The sequence below is a fragment of the Toxotes jaculatrix genome, chromosome 11 (genome assembly GCF_017976425.1).
Source record: "Toxotes jaculatrix isolate fToxJac2 chromosome 11, fToxJac2.pri, whole genome shotgun sequence".
NCBI lineage: Eukaryota > Metazoa > Chordata > Actinopteri > Toxotidae > Toxotes > Toxotes jaculatrix.
The window spans coordinates 24,778,086-24,798,756 of NC_054404.1; the positions used below are offsets into that span (position 1 = coordinate 24,778,086).

At 40.7% G+C, this 20,671-nt stretch overlaps 1 protein-coding gene across 3 annotated transcripts in view; it reads right to left on the reverse strand.

The window, feature by feature from the left end:
* Positions 1–20,671, reverse strand: part of cdh1 (cadherin 1, type 1, E-cadherin (epithelial)) — a 44,807-nt gene that overhangs the window by 15,864 nt on the left and 8,272 nt on the right. Inside the window, exons 5-18 of one of the 3 annotated variants that reach the window (XM_041049141.1) lie at positions 17,615–17,755; positions 16,911–17,066; positions 16,332–16,476; positions 15,524–15,696; positions 15,261–15,389; positions 14,857–15,042; positions 13,938–14,182; positions 13,462–13,601; positions 12,991–13,082; positions 12,681–12,813; positions 12,183–12,401; positions 11,694–11,824; positions 9,560–9,703; positions 6,933–9,227 (exon numbers count right to left, since the gene is read on the reverse strand). In XM_041049141.1, the coding sequence (XP_040905075.1) occupies positions 9,015–9,227; positions 9,560–9,703; positions 11,694–11,824; positions 12,183–12,401; positions 12,681–12,813; positions 12,991–13,082; positions 13,462–13,601; positions 13,938–14,182; positions 14,857–15,042; positions 15,261–15,389; positions 15,524–15,696; positions 16,332–16,476; positions 16,911–17,066; positions 17,615–17,755 (2,247 nt within the window). In that variant the 3' untranslated portion in view covers positions 6,933–9,014. Of the gene's footprint in view, positions 1–595; positions 685–2,266; positions 2,382–4,890; positions 5,055–6,932; positions 9,228–9,559; positions 9,704–11,693; positions 11,825–12,182; positions 12,402–12,680; positions 12,814–12,990; positions 13,083–13,461; positions 13,602–13,937; positions 14,183–14,856; positions 15,043–15,260; positions 15,390–15,523; positions 15,697–16,331; positions 16,477–16,910; positions 17,067–17,614; positions 17,756–20,671 lie in introns of those variants that run through there. The other 2 variants (XM_041049140.1, XM_041049142.1) reach the window with 2 other exon arrangements.

Sequence of the window (20,671 nt, forward strand, 5' to 3'; positions counted from 1 at the left end):
CGCTGTTAACCCCTTTGTGACTTCAGAAAGCTCTCAGCATAGCACAAGTTTGCCAAACTGAACGGCACACTGAACTTCAACATGTCTTGGGCAGACTGACATCAGTGATCATAGCTACTGATATTGCTGTTCAACTAAATCTGTGCAACACTTCAGATGGGCTCAGGTCAATATGTGGTGAAAAAGAAAGAAAAGAAAGAAGACACACAAACGTAGGGGTCGCTCTACACAGACCTACTGAGAATAGATGTGGGTCCTGGGATTCACATGGTTTCTATTCAGTATAATGACATCACTCATTCTTCAACTGCCTGTCTAAGTTGGGTCTTGTTACTGCTGATCTGGCTGAAACCCCCTTAGCTGTTTTTCAGTCTGGTTGGTTTCCAAAATATCAAGCCATAAGCTTTTAACAGGCAAAAATTACATCTTTATATTAAACATGAAACTAAAACATTTCCCATTCCTTTTACTTTCTTCTTAAAGAAGTATGGTTATCCAAATACACCCATTACTTTAACTCGTAGGTGAAAGATGATGTGTGATGATTTTGGAGAGGTAAGCATCAAAAACTGCAAAATCACTCTGTTAAACTCACCGTCAACATGCCATCTGTCTGTACCATGAAACGGCTGTCATCACTGCTGAAAAGGAATCTTGTGCGGTCTGTGCAGTCAGTGAAGCCCACTGGGATGAGACAGATCAAACAGTTATCCATTACAAATGCACTACATGCAGAGAAAGCAAAGAAATAACTGGCACATCTAGAGCACAAAACAATAATATAATGCACACTGGATAAACAAAACAAACACAAAACATTAGACTTAAGCAGCAGTTTTAAGTTTTTCAGTCAGGGTTGCATGATGTGTAAAATCTCTACTTTGTGGAAATCAAGTAATTAGTGCTGTTGGGGATGCAGGACTCCCTGTTTGGGAATATTGTGGGTTCAGGTCCAATGAGACAGGTCAGCCACTCAACATGGACTCAACTTTGCTTCAATAAAGTTGAAAGTATCACTGTACTGTTCATGACCAATTGAAAATTACTGAAATAATACCATAATACCATAATAGCATGCATCAACCACTACACAGACAGGTTTCTTGACTGTAACAAAAAAAAACAAAAACAATAAAACATAGCTGTAAAAACAGCTGATCAAGACCTGGTACCCTTTAGACAACATAACAATTGATTTGGCTGTCCCAGATGACTTTACACAGTTAAATCCATGCAATCCGTGGTCATTCTTGACTCTCCCTTCTCCAAAGAGTTAACACCTCTCTAAGAAGACAGCCTGTCAGTGCTCCTGTGTGAAGGGGAAGCTCACTCACACGCTCCACCCCCCACCCTTTTAACGAATGCATACCGGTACAGGCTCCACTCCCCAGTGACTCTGCACAGGATACTTGCTATAATCAAGTAGCTTTTTCAGTCTAAGTGCCTCTGTTCACTCTTACTCCAATATAATAAGCAAGCTGCACTCAGTTAAAAAGACTGGTTACAATAAACGCTGACATCAGTGTTTTTCCAATATGAGGTAGAACTAATATACTAATATCGAACTACTCTTTAAGCTACACTGAGCAAATTGGAAAGCTGGTTCATAATCCCAAGCTTGCTTAACCTTGTGTTAGACAAGGAAGGACATGACAATCAGACACTTTGATCACATTAAAACATATAGTCAGATATTCTACTGTCTACTACTATTGACAGTTTCTGTTCTATTTAGAATAGTTGGAAAAATGAGAACAGTGCAAAACATCCATGATCTGACAAACCTGCAAAACTACACTTGTCAAAGTTACGGTCCAGTGACTGAACAGAAAATATGTAAGCCCCTCCTGTAAACTGACAAAAATCAGCATCAGGTGTTCCCTTTCTTTGAATATTTGACACCATTTGAAGAGCAAGGCCTTCAAAACAGGCTCAGGGACATTGTTTTGCCCTGCAGATAAGAGCATTACTTGAGGTTCAGTGTGAGCGCAAGCTGAGACGCGAGGTTGTTTGGGCTATATGTGAAAACAATGTGAACAGTTTCTCTGTTGAAGGCCATCTGAGCCAGAGGAGCACTTTACAAAAGCCAAGGAATTCCATCTATGGTTATAATTTGGGTTTCGATGCTTCCATAGCTAAAATCAGTCAGCCTAAAATGAATCAGTATATAATGACAATGAATATTGAAAACAAAACACCACACAGTTTCACTCAGGTCTGTGTGCAATAGGCAAAGGGTGAAAACAACTTCCTGGATTGTTCTTACCTTTACCCAGTCTTGTGCCCTGCCTCAGATGCTTTCTGGTCACTTTGAAAATCAACATTTCTGACTCGAATCCAGGTGCACATGTTGGCTCCTCAGCAGTAACTAAAGCTGAGGCCTAGGAAAGGAAAAACAGCATTTTAAGAGAATCATAATCCTGATGTAAGAAAATTATGTAATCAGTGGGTGACCAAAAAAGCCCAAACCTTTTCCAGTCAGAGATTTTGTTGAATGAACTTAAAATGGCATTTCATTTGTGTGATTACAACACAGTTTGTGTGATTGTTGTAAGAGATACACAATGCCTCAAAGGGCTGAAATTAAAATAGTTTCATTTGAGATTCACCTGATTTCTTTTTAGATTTATTTAAGCTGAGAAATCAGACAAAGGTAAAAAGTGCCTGTTCCAGCCCAAAAGTCTCAGACATTTGATGTAAAATAATAGGATACAGACACACACAAAAAAAATCACATTTGTAACCCCGCATACTTTACATTTCCCTTATTTAAGTAACAACCCATTACCTTGTCAGCCGTTCATGTCGAAGTTTATTAATCATTGCAACTCTGGAAACTGGGCCTATAATCCTCGAACAACGCTGACACAGTCTTCAAACACATACAGGGATTTTAAGAAACCGTTTCAACAATAAAAATCTAAAGTAAATTGGTGTGAACAAACTGTGGGGACGTGTTCGCACCAAGGGGGGAGTTGTAGGTTTCAGCAGTGAGGATCACTTCAACGTTCAAAAAGCTGCAGTTCCTCGGCTGCTGCTGGGGGCTGGCTCCAGAAGTGAGCAATTCTCCATTGACCCCCATGTTAAAATAGCCAACTTTACAGCCTAAAAAAACATATTTACAGCCTGGTACATTTTTTGTTTTTGGTCTCTATTGATAGTTTCCACCTCCGTGAACACTGTGAGGGGGGTGAATTTTTTTGTACCACAACCGTTTTAGTGTTATTTAGGCTTAATAAATTGGGGCGTGGTTACGTTGAGTGACAGTCCGTAGACAGGCACTGACAGTTAGCTCGTTGCTAAAGCATCGGCTGGGCTAGGCGGCTACATCCAGAGGCCTACGGCTACCTCCAGCGGTTGACATGGGCTGCAGTGTCCGTGTTTGTTTACCAATGTTCGGATAGGTTTTTGTGACAGTATGGCTTGTTGTAGTGTGGACTGTACTAACCGGCCGCCGAAGGAGTCTGTGTTGCAGTTTTTTCGGTAAGTAAATTTCTCACTATTTTACCTGGATGTTTGCACTAATTAGTACCGGCATATTTTGCCGCTGGCTTATGACATAATTGCCGATTTATGGTCGCTGCTGATACAGATAGGGGACCGGAGCGGATAATGTTAGGAACGCTGCTGCGGTGTGTTCCGTGCTCTCAGAGTCCGTTTATTGCGGCAATACGAGGCTACAACTTTATTTCGTCTAATTTTTCTGTTTAAAAAGTCCGACATTGCATGGACAGAGCAGCTCCGTCAGCAAGCGGCTGCTGTTGTTTGTGTGCTGCTGTAACTGTAAATGGAAAGTGGATGGAGGCAGCGGCAAAAGCCGGTAAATATTAAATATTAAACATTTTAATATATTATCATCATCATTTTTTATCGTTCACTCATTATATATCATTAATAATAATGGCAACAATAACAATAATAAGAATGTTTTAACTTTTTAATATATTTTATTAATATGAAATAATAATGATTGTTTCACAGTTAAATTACAGGCTAGAAATAAATTTCCCCCCACAACTTCACCAAACCCTGTAGCTAACTCTAAAACCTCTCTATCTGAAACAGTCATGTTTAAAACACAGCAGCAACATTATGATCTCTGTTGTATGCTCTGTGTCGCGGTTACACGGGGTCGAGCTAGTCGGGTCGGACTCGTGGACTGTCGTGTGATGGATGTAGCTGCCGCTAAGCTTGTTAGCCTAGCTGATTAGCTGATTAGCCTTAGGCTAGCTCGGTTGCTCTGAGCTAAGTGGCCGGGTTCTCTGCCGGCTGACCCCGGCTGACCCGTAGAGTAACCGCCTCTTCGCCAAATATGGAAAGTACACTCCCACTAAAATCCAAGATGGTGTAGCTCAAATGCCCATGGTTTGGTCACAAAAACGACTCCCCGAAACCAATGGGTGACGTCACGGGTGCTACGTCCATGTCTTATACAGTCTATGGTTCGCACGCGATCGAATTGGAATTTAACCAGCTGATGACGACATCAACGGAACAAGGGCGAGGCCCGCGAGGATCCACTAACTCTGAGGGGAGCAAGATTCTAACTCGTCAAAAAATGGCAATTCAAAGCTTTCTTTGTGTTAAAGGTCTGACACGTTTATGTAAACATTACTTGTAAATTAGCTAGAATTCAATACCTCTTCAAAAATCTGCACTTAAAAAAAAATTACAATTTCGCAATCGACCTTAACCATCTCTCTCCGTCCGGTTAAATCTAACAGAGTCACGACAAGTTATTGAAATAAAATGAAATTATCCGTAAATAAATAGAAATAAATGAAAGTCAAACTGTAAGTAAAAGTACACAATGATTGCCAGTTTCTAAAGTTATACACGACGGAAATGGGCGGAAGCCACACGCAGTCACGACGAAGCAGGAAATCTCACCTGAAAAACGAACATTAAAATGCCCAAAACGGCGAACCGAGAGGTCCCCATCTGTCTGTGTGTCTTTTCCTCAATAATCCTCTCAATGAAAGTCAAAAATAGTCAAACTAAGTAGAAATATATTCCTTTGCGACTTCTCGTCGAAGCTCCTCTGTCTTGTGTCCCGACGGTAGTTTCAGTAACTGAGTGAGTTTAGCTGGAGAACCTGCAGGTACTTCCAGCGTTATGACGTCAGCTCACAGGTGTGCGGGTTCCGTGTTCCTGATATGGTCATACAGGCTGAACGCACCTGAGAAGACAGATACCAGTAGTTTCTGCCACTGCTTGTTCATGAATCACCGCCAGACAGCACAGCAGATAACAGTCAATACGCCGGTATTATTATTAATATTATTAATCCAGCAAGGAGCTGTGTCTGAGCTTAGTGAGCTGCACACACACACACACACACGCACGCACAAACACACAATTTCTGGAATTGTCTGCGAAATTGGCAACACTTTATATTCTAATACTGACAACACTTATTTTAATATGTATTTAGTGACATAATAACCTGTTTTGAAACAGATAATTTGTTTTGAAACAGATTATTATGAATTATTGTGAAACCAATCTGAAAACCACCCAGTGACTCTCAGTGTAAGTTTCAGCTTCCCCATTTTCATGCAACTAAATGGGAATATCCTACAATGCAGATTTTTAGGCAGGATCTGGTGTCTTGCTGTATTTACACAGTAAACAGTTTAGGTCCACTGCTCGGCACCAGGGCACTCCCAACAAGGGTCACACAAAAAGACTTGTCTGTCAGAGAAAACTGGCTGATGCTAATGTCAAGAAGTGTCTGAACTTTTTTTTTTAATATCTAGGTTCAATGTGCAATTTGGGTATGCAGCATCTCGTAAATCATGTAGCAATAGGTATTAATACAGTCTTATTAACCATTTCCTTAAAGTGCACATTGAAGGGTTATGGTGATAAACATCAATAATTAATCCCTAAGAAAAGAGCACTTCCTTCATCCATCCATCCTTTTCTTTCCCTGATTGTCTGGACATCAGCTGACTGAAAGACCAGTAGGTTAATAGCCTTTACTATGACCTGCTTTGCAGCCACAGTGTCTAGGGAACAGCTGACTGCCCAGCAACTTCCATGACCCCTGTAATATGCAAAGTCATTGGCTGGTTGATCTTTTTCATTTTATTATATTTTATCTATTATTTCATTTTTATGTTTCTATTTTCTATTTATTTATTACTCTTATTAAAATAAGTGAACAGGATTTTTGCCATTGTTTTGCCTTTAGTTTACAATAGATTTACAATAGAACTTCACACTACTAACTCTGCTTCAACTGATGAAGAAATTTAGTAAAGCAAAGCAAAATTGGATAAAATGACATTTGTTCCACCCCTTGACAAGGTCACGTAAGCCTGGTCCCTGGCTTTGTGATTGGACTAGATGTTAAGTGTCACAATAGCTGTGTCCCAACCAACTCAAGATGGATGAAGACACAGCCTACAAAGGACGGTCTTTCAGAAGACCTTTTCTCAGAATGTGCTTGGTCTGTTTGTAGCACGGCAAAACTATCTAACATCTGGGGACTAGCTAACAGACAGCAGATACTGTCAATGTCACAAATAAAAGTACAGTAATGATATAAAAACAAAAACTTAAAAAAAAAAAAAAACTCAAATAATGACAAAAATGTATATGTAGAAGAATGATGAAATAATAAGAATGAGTCGATTTTCTTAGATTATTTTACACAATTTATTCACAAGATTTATTTCATAATTACTTATTTAATATTGAACACTTTTGAGCTCCACATGAAATAACATCAACTGTAACAAATAAAAAAAAAAGACTACAAAGGATAATATACTGTTTCCAGATTTGTAAATTCATCTGCCTTACAGGCAGCCATTAGCTTTCATTCATTTCAGTGTGATATCAGTTTTCAGTTGCTACAATTTTTTGCATTGGGTAAAAGATAATAATAATAATAAAAATGTAATAATAACAACATAAAAATAAAATCATATAAAAAACAATAATCTTTATTCATGGAACACCTTTCTAAACCCACATCACTACAAATACAAATAAATCCAATCACAGCGTCACCAGCAAAAGAGCAGTCGATAAAAATCACATAAGATCAGGAAAAAATTTAAGTACGCGAATCAACTTTGTCAGATTTATTGTAAATTGCTGACATTAAAGCTGAAAGCACAGGCTGAATAAGTATGAAGAGCTGCAGCGCTGTGGTCACCTGCTGCTCTGAGGCTGACATGAAGAGGCAGCAGACGACAGCAGATGGGTCTGACATTGAGCGAGGCGACAACAGGTTGAAAGATCTCAGCGGAAACAAAAGATAAATCGATGCTGGTTGGAGGACTCTGCCGCAGGTTGTCTCTGATAGGTTGAATTTTATCATTACGGATGCTCATGGAGTCATTAATACTGAGAGCTATAGGAACACATGAATCGATAGTGGACAGATTGGTGACAAATTAAAGGAAATATCCAAATAATTGAGTGTAGAAACAGATGCTTCCAAAGCCAATCACAGGTCTCACTGAAAGTTCAACCCAGCTGAACACCTGTGGGAGATTCAGGTGTTCATCCCTGCAAAAGAGTTTCACGCACCTTGACAGTTTATGACAGGGAGGATTGACCATTTTCTGCTGCCTGCTTATACCCAGAGTATATAACTATTTAGTACAAAGCTTCCTAATTTGTTATCGCTAAAATCTAAATAACATCAAACCACATGGACTCCATATAGTAGTCAGTTTTTTTCACGACACATTTGCAAAAATATTTGAATTTTATTGCAGGTTATATTCATAAAACTATTTGCAAACCCGACATTACACAGGCCTTCAGAAAGTACTGCTTCACATTACCTCTCTCTCTCCTATGAAGTCCCTGTCAGCATGAAAACATCTGCATGAACTGTTTCTCAATCAGTTCTCAGCTCTTTATCATTTTGGCAATGTTACGAGTGTTTTTCCACATGTGAATGTATGATGACAGATGCGTTGTTTGCCACTCAGGAGTAAGCGACCAATCTGACTTCCACATAAAGGTGACATAAGCCTTGATAGCCATCTTTCATTTGGTGAAGGCAGTGTGTTTCGGTATCTAAGTTACAGGGGGAACTGGAGTTGTAGCTTTTTGGGTGCCCTGTTAGCCTGAAGTGGAAAGTGACAAGACACAGCTGGGTTTTGGAGCATAGCTCAAAGTTCATACTGAGATTATTATAGAACACTCTCTCTCCCATTGTCACTACTGTTGCTTTAATTCTGGATGTCTGATGTACCTACAGTGAAAGACTCATTTCTGATGAAATAAAAGACCATTCACAAATCCATCATTGTATTAAGATAACTTTATAAAAATTCAGAATCAGCAGTGTGTATTTGGGGCTGACTGCAAAAAGTGTTTTGACATTGCAATGTAAAAAAAAAAAAAAAAAAAAAGATGTAAATGGAGCACATATTTATCAATGATTTTTAAAAGGCATTTATTGATAACTCATTTACCACACCCACAGAGGGCAGTGCTGCATAGGCTGGCTACCTGAATTTCGCCTGGATCATTTCTAATTTCATTACTCAAACAGAAATACAGAACAATGAAATGTAACTGTAGTATTCCACACAGAAAAACAGAAAAAAAACATCAAGTACCTTACATTGCCAAAATTATACAAACGTTACCAGTGCAACTTCAGCTGTGTCCAGTGTCACCCAGTAAGCTAAAAGGCAGGCTAAAATATCAAAATCCATAAATCAACATTGACACTGAGGATGTGACTCCAGAACTCAGTGAAGAGAAAATAAACACAAAGCACATTTAATCTTTAGCTCAGAAGCCAAACAGCAGTGTGGCTGTTAACTGCTAACGGGACTGCACTGAAAGGTAAACCACATCCACACGTGAGGAAAATCAACATCTGTGAGCCTGCTGATGTATGGCTGAGAGCAGTTTCCCAGGGATGCATTCATTTATCAGTTCATGCTTACATCTGTCTGTCATTCACACAGCCATATGTGCATCCACCATATACTTATACATACTGTTTGTTGTTTTTTTGTTTTTTTTTGGTATGTTTACAGCATATCATCCTCTCCTCCACCGTACATGTCGGCCAGTTTCTTGAAGCGTGGTCCCCACTCGCTGAGGCAGTTGTAGTCCTGGTCTCCACTGCTCGACGAGTTCAGAGAGGAGAGGCTTCCTGCGTCGGAGCCGCCGCCCTCATAGTCGAACACCAGCAGGGAGTCGTAGGGGGGCGCTGTCGGGTCGTTGTCAGCTGCCTTCAGGTTCTGAGAGAGAAGGGGAGGATAGAAAGTCTCATTGCATAGAACTTCATTTTATAAACACTGAAGAATCAAATCTGGAAAGAAGACAGCAAACTTCAAACCACCAAAAGGAGCATCACATGGCCCAAGTTGAGTAATTTTAATAGCTTGTGTCGACCATAATCTGTAATATATGGAATATATATTTGTGTGTGTGCTCTAATAAAATAAAAAGAAAGCTTTAATAGATTTAAATAAAGAGACACTGTTTATCAGTGGGACATTTCTGCACTTATAAATGAGCCAAATAACAGAAATGAGTATGTTTGAATGAGCTTTTCGAATGTTTGACTCACGTCATCGATGAAGTTGCCGATTTCATCTGGGTTGGCAGGGCGAGGTCGGTACTGAGGAGCTGGCATGAAGTTTGGCACCACGTCGTTCCTAAATACCTCAGGCCGGTTGTCCAGGCCGCGGTGGAGAACGCTCAGGTCATAATCCTGACAGAAAACGCATGTAGGGGGTCACACATCAGACACTTGCATTTGGCATTTTAACAAGAACATTGGTTTGTCCATCTCCACACTATTATGTGATATTAACAATGATCATTTTTACATCATCAACTGTAAAAACCAAGGGGGGAGTTGTAGGTTTCAGCAGTGAGGATCACTTCCGCGTTCAAAAAGCTGCAGTTCAGCTGGGGGCTGGCTCCAGAAGTGAGCAATTCTCCATTGACACCCATGTTAAAATAGCCAACTTTACAGCCTAAAAAAACACATATTTACAGCCTGGCACATTTTTTGTTTTTGGTCTCTATTGATAGGTTCCACCTCCGTGAACACTGTGTGGGGGGGGGGGGGGGGGAGATTTTTTTGTACCACAACCGTTTTAGTGTTATTTAGGCTTAATAAATTGGGGCGTGGTTACGCTGAATGACAACCCATAGACACGCACAGGCAGTTAGCTCTTTGCTAAAGCATCGGCTGGGCTAGGCGGCTACATCCAGCGGTTGACAGGGGCTGCAGTGCCCGTGTTTGTTTGTAACAATATGGCTTGTTGTAGTGTGGACTGTACTAACCGACCGTCGAAGGAGTCTGTGTTGCAGTTTTTTTGGTAAGTAAATTTCTCGCTATTTTACCTGGATGTTTGCACTAATTAGCATGTATTAGCATATTTTGCCGCTGGCTTTTGACTTAATTGCTGATTTCTGGTCGCTGCTGATACAGATAGAGGACCGGAGCGGATGTTAGGAACGCTGTTGCGGTGTGTTCCGTGCTCTCAGAGTCCGTTTATTGCGGGAACACTAGGCTACAATTTTATTTGGTCTCATTTTTCTGTTTAAAAAGTCCGACATTGCATGGACAGAGCAGCTCCATCAGTAAGCGGCTGCTGTTGTTTGTGTGCTGCTGTAACTGTAAGTGGATAGTGGATGGAGGCAGCGGTGAAAACCAGTAAATATTAAATAGTAAACATTTTAATATATTATCATCATTATTTTTTATCGTTATCATTAATAATAATGACAATGACAATAATAATAATAATAATAATAATAATAATAATAATGTTTTTAACTTTTTAATACATTTTATCAATATGAAATAATAATGATTGTTTCACAGTTAAATTACAGGCTAGAAATAAATTTCCCCCCACAACTCCACTCCACCAAACGCTGCAGCTCCATCTCAAACCTCTCTATCTGAAACAGTCATGTTTAAAACAAAGCAGGGACTCGGGGACTGTCGTGTGGTGGATGTAGCTGCATGTAACTGCAGCTTAGCTTGTTAGCCTAGCTGATTAGCTGATTAGCCTTAGGCTAGCTCGGTTGTTCCGAGCTAAGTGGCCGGGTTCTCGGCCGGCTGACCCCGGCTGACCTGTAGAGTAACCGCCTCTTCGCCAAATATGGAAAGTACACTCCCACTAAAATCCAAGATGGCGCAGCTCAAATGCCCATGGTTTGGTCACAAAACCGACTCCCCAAAACCAATGGGTGATGTCACGGGTGCTACGTCCATGTCTTATACAGTCTACGGTAAAAACTAATCTATGCTCTGCATTCAGATGTTAGATCAGGCAGGCAGTGACAACTGCTTGCCAACATGTAGGGCAGGGCAATATATCTCAAATTTTAACTCAAAGTTAAAGGATATTACTTTAATAGATACATAGAATAGAATAGACTTTACTGTCATTACACAGTCATGTGCAACAAAATAGATCATATTAAATGTCACATTGAAAATTGTATAATTAAATTGTATATTTAATGGTTAATGCAATCAATTGTGTTCCACTGTTCTTCATATAAAACATGGAAAAAACCTCAATCTGTTCATCTTGAGTTACAGCTGACTTGACAGTTCAGGTTGGAGAGGGCCTTTGCTAGTCAGCAGCACTGATTTGATTTGTTGTAAGTAACTGTATGATGCACGTCTGATTGAATCTACAAAAGAAATGAGTCCCGATTTGTGTGTGGTCATCTACCTGATCGTCCTCTCCGCCTCCCTCTTCGTCATAGTAATAGATGTTGTCTCTGATGTCGTTGTCCTGCAGGAGAGGCTCCTTCTTTTCTCCTCCTCTCCGTCTCGCAAACAGCAGCAGCAGCAGCACCAGCACTGAACACAAAGCACAGAGCTGAATCCAACACACCCTCATCAGAGACCACAAGTCCAACTGTTTCCTTCTAAGCTAAGGTTTAGTGGTGAGAGCTGAGGAGTTCACTTTCTTATTGTTACCAAATTCCTCTGTCACAAGCATCCAATGTTGTACAAGAAGCATTACAACACATCAATGGATTTGAATTGGGTCACAGTAAGCTACAGGTGAAACATCTGTGCAAACATGGTTTCAAAGCTTCACGACTCTTCTTTGGCTTACAAGCCAAAATGTTCATCTAGAGTCCCTGGAATTGAGATAAGCTGTTGTTAAGATAATCTGTTGTCATATTTAACTAAAATTAAATATTAGACTCACTGAGCAGCAGCAGGATGCCTCCCAGTATTCCCAAGATTACAGGCAGGTCAGTGCCACCTGCAACACGCCCTTTGCACACCACTTCGCTCCCGGTGCAGTCACACACTTTGGCCAGGACGGTGCTATCCTGCGACTCTCCCCCGGTGTCTGCAACTCTCAGGACCACAGTGTACTCTCCACTGGGCAGCTGAGTGGCTAAATTTAGGATGATGCCGTTTTCTGTGACAATGAGGAAAACAGAGGAACATTCAGTTTATAACTGCATTGTTACATGTCACTATATGTCTTAGGAATTTGGCTTTCTCTCTAGTACCAGCATTAATTTCACAGAGGCGCTCAGAGTGGAAGACAAGCTTTATCACTACCTTTTCTCCATAACAAACTAGCTGCCTTGAGTTTTTCCTGGGACTGGCTAATTGATTGGATGACATTAGTTTGTGTTTGCTTTTTTTTTTTTTTTTTTCCCCATTTTCAGTCATGTATTAATTGGGTACATACTGGTCCCATTCATCGCAGCGGTCCAGTTGGTCTTCGAATCGCCGTGTAAAGTGACGCTGTATGGAGCACCAAAGCCTGGTCCATCTTTATCGGTTACTGAAAGCACCTGAGGAGCTGGTTCCTTGTTACACACCTGCAAAAACACAATGTCAGATTGTAACTTTGGACTATGCTTCTCAAATTAATTTGAATATCAACACATTTCAAACCACACACAAATCACACGAAATAAGTTGTGCACCACAAACATTTTAGGTTTTGTCTGCATTAAGTCACATGGCAACTGTAGTGTTTGGGAAACAAGACACACCGAGATTACACGGTCCACGATGACGGGTGCATTGTCATTGACGTCTTCAAGTTGAATGATTAGAGTACCAGTTCCTGTGGCTGGGATCTCATCTGGTGACATGACAGACATACACACAACATACATGAGGAGAACAAAACACACTGAATTGAAACACACTGAATGCCAGGCGCAAACACTTTCACTACTGTGCACAAAGCTTATGCCAAGTGGGCTCAAAGTAAAGAGTCTTTTAAGACAGACTGTCTGAGATGTGATTTAAACACATAGCAGTGTATTTCTACATTAAATTTAACACACTGTAGACCAAAAAAGTTAAGCATGAACACAGCAATGTCCCAAAGAAGCTTTGGGACGTTGGACATCCCATTATCATCAGAAAAGACACCACCATTGAAACCTTGATCCTGTGTATGTTTCATTTCCTGCTAAAAAGCGGTTCTACAAGTTCAAGTCTTGCTTTCCACCTACCACTGTCAACTGCACCAATGAGTGCTGTGTATCTGTCGTCCTTCACGAAATGGGACTCCCTGTCCATGCTGCTTCTCAACTTAATCAGGCCCTTCTCCTTCACCTGCAGCCAGCCAGCTGGGTCGCTAATTATCCTGTACCTGGAAAAATCACAAAAGTAAATGATGTAAATGCTATGCAAAGGAGATTATTACAAAAAACATGCTTCATATATTCAAATACCATTTAAATTGGATAATTTTCAGTTTACATATATATAATGAATATGTTCTGTGTTTTCCTTGGACATGATTGCAATTTAAGCTAGAGACATGTTTAGAATTCCACAAAGGCAGCCGCCTGCGCTGTTTAAATCAGGGCTTATTTCGGTGTGGATGTGGCTTTAAGCTTGTTTTTTTCTGTCTAATTTCCTCTAGCAGTGTTTAAATACACACTCAAATGAACAAGGTTTTCCTTTCATCAGAGTTTGATCTTACTGGACTGTCTGTTTGCGTGCAGTGTCTGGGTCAGAAGCAGTGTACTGGACCACGTCACTGTCCACGGCAAGGTTCTCCGGTTTTGAAACAATCTTCTGTATTGGATCAAAGATTGGAGCTTCATTGACATCCTGCACACGCACCACCACCGTAGCGGTGGCAGTGGGCAGCGGAGTAGCAAAAGGAACCTCATTCTCCACTGCAACCAGCAGAGTGTGCGTGGTGCTCCTTTCAAAGTCGAGACCCTGGTTGGATGGAAGAGAAAAAAAAAAAAAAAAACATTCATTTCAGACAAATATTGAATTACTGCTATAGGTCACAGAAAAGTAATTTATGAAACACAGATAAACAGATATTTATTGACACATATGATCACTGAACACTTCATTAGGAACACCTTGTGTGTACACCTGCCTATTCATACAATTATCCCATGAGCCCATCAGGTGGCAGCAGTGCAGTGGATAAAATCCTGCAGATACAGGCCAGAAGCTTCAGTTCATGTTCACATCAAACATCAGAATGAGGTAAAATGTGATCTCAGTGACTCTGACGGTGACATGAATGTTGGTTTGAGTGTTTGTGAAACTGCCGATCTCATGGGATTTTCACACACAACAGTCTCTAAAGTTTAACTGAGAATGGAGCCAAAAACAAAAAGCATCCAGTGACGCAGCAGCTCCAAGGATGGAAACACCTTGTTGATGAGACAGCTCAGAAGGGAATGGTCAGAATGGTCGGAGCTGACAGAAAGGCTACGGTCACTCAGATAACCCCTCTTTATAAGTGTGGTGAACAGAGAAGCATCTCACAATGAACCAAACTGAGGCTTGGTATGGAGTTCCTACTGAAGTGTTTGGTGAGTGTATCTCTCCACTTTAACACTGGCTTGTTTGAGAATCCCTGCTCTACTTCCTACCTTGACAGTAGTAACGAGTCCCTCTTGTTTGTTACTTCCTGTTGTCACGTTGAACAGTCCTCCAGGATCACCATCAACAATCTTGAACTTGGCGTTCCAGGATGTGGAATGTGGCTCATCGCCGTCGGTTACTGACAACGTAGCGACCAGCACGCCCACTTTATTTTCCTCTACTGTTGCCTCATACTGTGAGTAAGGGATGTGTGTAAGAACAAAACAGACAGAGAAAGTGAAGATTGGACAAAATCCTGTTGGTGTTGCTAGCTTGTTGCTAGCTTACTAATTAAGTAACAGTAAATTCTGATTGGTCCTTATTTCATTGTCTGTGTCATCATAAAGTTTAGCTCATGATTTCCCTGGAAGTAAGTAAAGTAAATTTTGAGTCACATGTATGTTGTACTTACAGAGGATTGAGTGAAGACCGGGGCGTTGTCATTGCTATCTGTTACAGTGAGGATTACTTTGGCCTCTGCGGACAACCCTTCTCCCTGTGTGTCTGCTGCCCGTACAACCAGAGTGTACTTTGGGTATTTCTGTTGGAGGAGACATACAATGAGTTTAACTCATCAGCTGGAAGGCTTAAACACTCTGCCATCATTTACTCAACTCATTTTGCATGTTGTTGACAGCACGTCAAGAAAGGCACAATATGTTTTAAAAACCTCACCTCTCTGTCAAGCCCACCAGCACTGACTCTGATGGCTCCAGTCACTGGGTTGATTTCAAACAGGTTGTTACTGGGCAGCTGCGGCTCCTGGCTTATAATACGGTAGCGGATATCTGAGTTGTCATTATTTGGCTCGTCAGCATCGGTGGCTGTGACCGTAATCACCTCAAAATCTGGACAGAGGGAATTCAGACATATTAAGTACAGAGGTTCCTCTAAGTATTCACAGCTCTTCATTAAAGAGGTGATTCACACATGTATGTTTCCTTTCCAACCTAACAATCCACCTGGTGATTGTGGTGTGCATGGTATGTCAGTAAGCCTGTCCCCATATAATGGACTCAAATGACCCACAAATATACCAACCAAGGGAAAAAACTATGATTCAATGTGCAGACAGAAAACAAGAGGCAGATTTTAGACAACTGCTAGATGAGAGTAATGACCTGAGTGGTGCCCTAAGTTGTTTATGGTTTGACAATCTGACACACTGCATGGTCCTCTCCACACAATTCCCTGTTTGGTGAATAAAGGAAGATTTCTATACAATTAATAAGATGAGGGGGCTCTGGCTTAATCAGAGGGCTCACTTCAGTGATGCACACTCATTTTTTTCAGATGACATCTTTATTCTTCAACTGATTCATCATCTTCATCATTTTTCTGTACTACTATTCTACTATATGGAAGTTTAGGACAGACATTAGCAGCTGTCACTTGCCATTTTCTCTGCTAAAAGTGAAACTACAACAGTGTGGAAAACCAAACGACATGTTTTTCAGGCTTCAATAAAACTCACTGACAGTACCTTTGGCTGACGCCTCAGGAACGGTTCCCAGGAAGGTATCTTGAGTGAATACAGGCTTGTTGTCGTTCTGGTCAATTACATTCACTATAATATCCATAGGATCCTCAGCATTTCCTGAACCATCTGCCACAGCATGCGCTTGTAGCTGCACAGAGGCAAACACATTTATATTATAATACTGTACATAGAGGAATAATTGATGTTACATGCCACGATAGGCAGTGCAAAAGAAGACTGTCATCAAGTAAACAGCTGTAAACAACACAGCACTTTAAATTACTTGATGACAATTCACGGTTCCACAGCAAAGGGTCTGGATACTTTTGTAAAAGAGAGATATTAGTTTTTGATTTTTAATATATTTAAAAAAAAAAAATCTAAACGTTTTGACGTTATTACAGATATGTATCACTGATAAAAATGGCAACTCATTGTACTTTCACATTTACATTAGCAGGACATGATTTGAGGGGAAACTGAGTGCAAAATGTGTTCAGGTGGGTTTTTCTATGACTGTCTCATCACAGAAAAGTGACAAAAAGAGTACATGTAAAAAGTAATATCAGAGATGGTGCTTACCATGTACTTGGCCACCTTCTCTCTGTCCAGAGGTTGTGTGACATAGAGAATACCAGTGTTTCTGTCCATGGTGAAAAGGCCAACAGGATCCTGATCAGCTCCTGGACCAGTGATGCTGTAATAGATCTTCTTTATTTTATCTTCACTGGAACGGATCTGGACAAAACACACCAGCTCTGAGTTATATCACTGTCACTGACTACAACCATAGTTTCAATAATGGAAAACAATTGTAACTACAGTAAAGAAGTTGTGCAGATGCCTCTGACAGTTTGCTGCATTTACATTTCTGAGGAACAGAAACGAAGAGTGGCCTAGTTACACTATTCTATATCCTGTGATATAGATCAAGTCAATTATCTTGTGATCTCTGGATAAGAGCATTCTATCACATCAAACATGGTGCACCTGTGAACAACTTAATTTTCTCATTATTGCAAGGAAACAACCTTTTGATTTCTCCTGATAACAGAATTCTTCAACCACTGTCATAAAAAAAACAACTTGGTTGCCCTGAGAAAGCAGTTAATTAAATTTTTCATTCAATATCTCGGGGTTAATAAATAATTGTCACTATGGTTTCACTTAGGGAGGAGTGAGGGTTTCCACAGTGACTGCAGTGGAAACCAACATGAAGACATCCTTCACACAATCAAATACTCCAAATCCAGTTCAGTCTCACAAGGGGCTGTAGTTCCACTTACTTGAACTACATTACTCGGAAACGGTCCTCTGTTATTCTCAGGAACATTGATGGGAGGAATGACCCAGTCTCTCTTCCTTCTCCTCAGCCCATCAGCAGACTTGGGGAAATGCAGAACAGGTACTGGTGGATTGGTTGCAGTCTATGAAAAAATGTACAAATACAGTCAGTAAGGAGTTGAATAGTATAACACTCCACCTTTCACCAGAGTGAACATGGACAGGCTCCTTCCCCAATAACTCTGGACCCAGACAGGTACAGATAATCAATGGGTGGAGATATTGATGTATGAGGCAGTAATATTTATTAGTAACATCAGATCCAATTACACCTATCTGAAAGGTCGCTTGTGGTACATCACCCTATAAAAGTAAACACCTTGGTGTTAATTCTTATAGTAATTTCTCCCATCCTCTGCAGAGAGGGGAGAACTGAACCACTCTGACTCACATCTACAGCTCTGGAAAGAATTAAGAGACCACTGCAAATTATTCTGAAATCAGCATCTCTACAGGTATGACAGCCATTCCGTTGCTGTGTATGTTGAATTCCAACACAAGCACACCTCATTCTACTTAATGAAGCACTGATTAGGTGATCACCTGAACCAAATCCTATTTAATGAGGAAAAGTATAAAAATACTGCTGTGGTCATCACTGTCCTCTTGCAAAAGGACCAGCTGGATGGCACAAACAGTGCTAGTAGTACCTCAAAAGTAATTGGAATCGAAAAATAAATACTGACTATGCTAAAAGAGTTGAAAAGTGTTGCGTGGGGAAAAGAAGGGTTCAATTCTGGCTTTACTGGCAGACGGATACTGTGCATCAGGTTGCTTCCATCCTTAAAATTTCTAAGACAGCAGTTCTGAGCTGCTTGAAAGTCAAGCAGCAGACACCGGAGACAACAAAGCTAAAGACTGGCAGAGGGCGAAAACAACTCTCCAATGACCAGGATGACCGTCACCTCATTCGAATGTCACTCAGCAACCGTAGGATGCATGGATTAAAGTAAAAAAAAATCTTCTGACTGAAATTTTTTTCGCGCTACAGCCAAGTCACACGCAGTGTGTGAAACAAGTTCCAGGTTAGGTTACTTAACACCTGCTTAAGAAATACTAATGCATAGGACTTCAGCACCAAATGCAGCTATCATGTTTAAATGCTGTACCAATATTATTTTACAGGAGGAGGATTTTAAAAAGCTGTTCTATAACATCTATTGCATTTTTTTGTTGGCTTTTCAAATTTTTTTGCAAAACGTGCTCATATCTTTCTCTCTAAAATAATCAAGCATCTACATAACTTTTCATTACATGTTAATTTTCTTATTATTTCAAGTAAACCTTTTACATATAAGAAAATAGAAATAAAAAAATACATAAACAAACAGCACCAGGATTAAATAACAAAGACTGCAAATCTCTATGGTACATTTTTTCAGTTTTAGAGCCATTATCTCTTTTTGATGAGCGGCAATACCATGTGTGCAAAGATAGGACGCATGGGAGTTTGGCACTGACAGTCTCGACAGTGCGCACCGGCCTTCAGCACAGGACTTAATGAGTTCGACCAGTGGTTGGGCGATGGTCAACGACAAATCATGTTCCGCAATAAACGAACATATGCGTACTTTGTGGTTGCAAACACGGTCTGCCATGGATTGTTGCGCCTCCGTTGTTGTTATTGTGGCACCTGGCAGTGAGGATGTATTTTTGAGAGCGCGAAGGGCAGCCTTGTGAGACGCATCAGTCTGATGGCTGATCGCTGACACTTTTTTTTGTGTTCGGTCAATATCCGATACATCGGAGCAGTTGATCATTATGAGGGAGTCCATGCTAGCTTAACTATCGCGCCACAGCTCCGTGTTTACATTCCACTCTGATATGGGACATGATTTTTTTTTTTTTCTCCCCGGATCTACATTGATCTCATAAGTTGCCTCTGTGAACTCCAAATGACGGAAATCCGTCGTAGCGACGGAGAACTTTAATCCATGAGGATGACATCAAGTAACCTACAAAAAGAATGGCAAATGGCAGCTGGGGTGAAGTGCTCGAAACAAGCTCTAGGGGCAGGGCTCAAGTCGTGTGAAGCTAGAAATAAGACCTTCATCAATGAGAAGCAAAGCAGAGCCAGGCTGAGGTTTGCAGAGAGATCATAAGGATTGGACCATAGAGGACTGGAGTAAGGTCATCTTCTCTGATGAGTCCAATTTTCAGCTTTACCCAATACCTGGTCATCTAATGGTTAGACGGAGACCTGGATAGGCCTACAAGCCACAGTGTCTCGCACCCACTGTGAAATTTGGTGGAGGATGGGTGATGTGCTTCAGCAAGGCTGTAATCAGGCAGATTCGTCTTTGCAAAGGACGCATGAATCAAGCTACGTACAAGGTTATCTTGGAAGAAAACTTGCTTCCTTCTGCTCTGACAATGTTCCCCAACTCTGAGGATTGTTTGTTCCAGCCAGACAATGCTCCATGCCACACAGCTTGGTCAATCAAGGTGTGGATGAAGGACCACCAAATCAAGACCCTGTCATGGCCAGCCCAGTCTCCAGACCTGAACCCAATTGAAAACCTTTGGAATGTGATCAAGAGGAGGATGGATTGTTACAAGCCATCAAACAAACCTGAGCTGCTTGAATTTTTGCATCAGGAGTGGCATAAAGTCACACAACAGCAATGTGGAGATTATGACAAGAGGCATGAAAGCTGAAATTGAAAATCAGGCTTATTCCACCAAATAATTTCTGGGTTGTTTAAAAATGAATATGAACTTGTTTTCTTTGCATTATTTGAGGTCTGACAACACTGTATCTTTTGGGCATGTGAATATTTTTCTGAACATTGGAAACTCACTTTCAATGGAACCATCAGGTTATCTCAGTATATGGTGGAAATGTCTGCTGGTAATTTAGCCATAAACATTTGGTATATCAAGGCTGTTTCTTCCCTGTAGTAGTCAAAATCTGTCAAATCTGCTGTGAAGCATTTTGTTGCCAAGTTCTACTGACACATTGTGATTTGATCAGTTGTTAATATATAAATATTGATTAC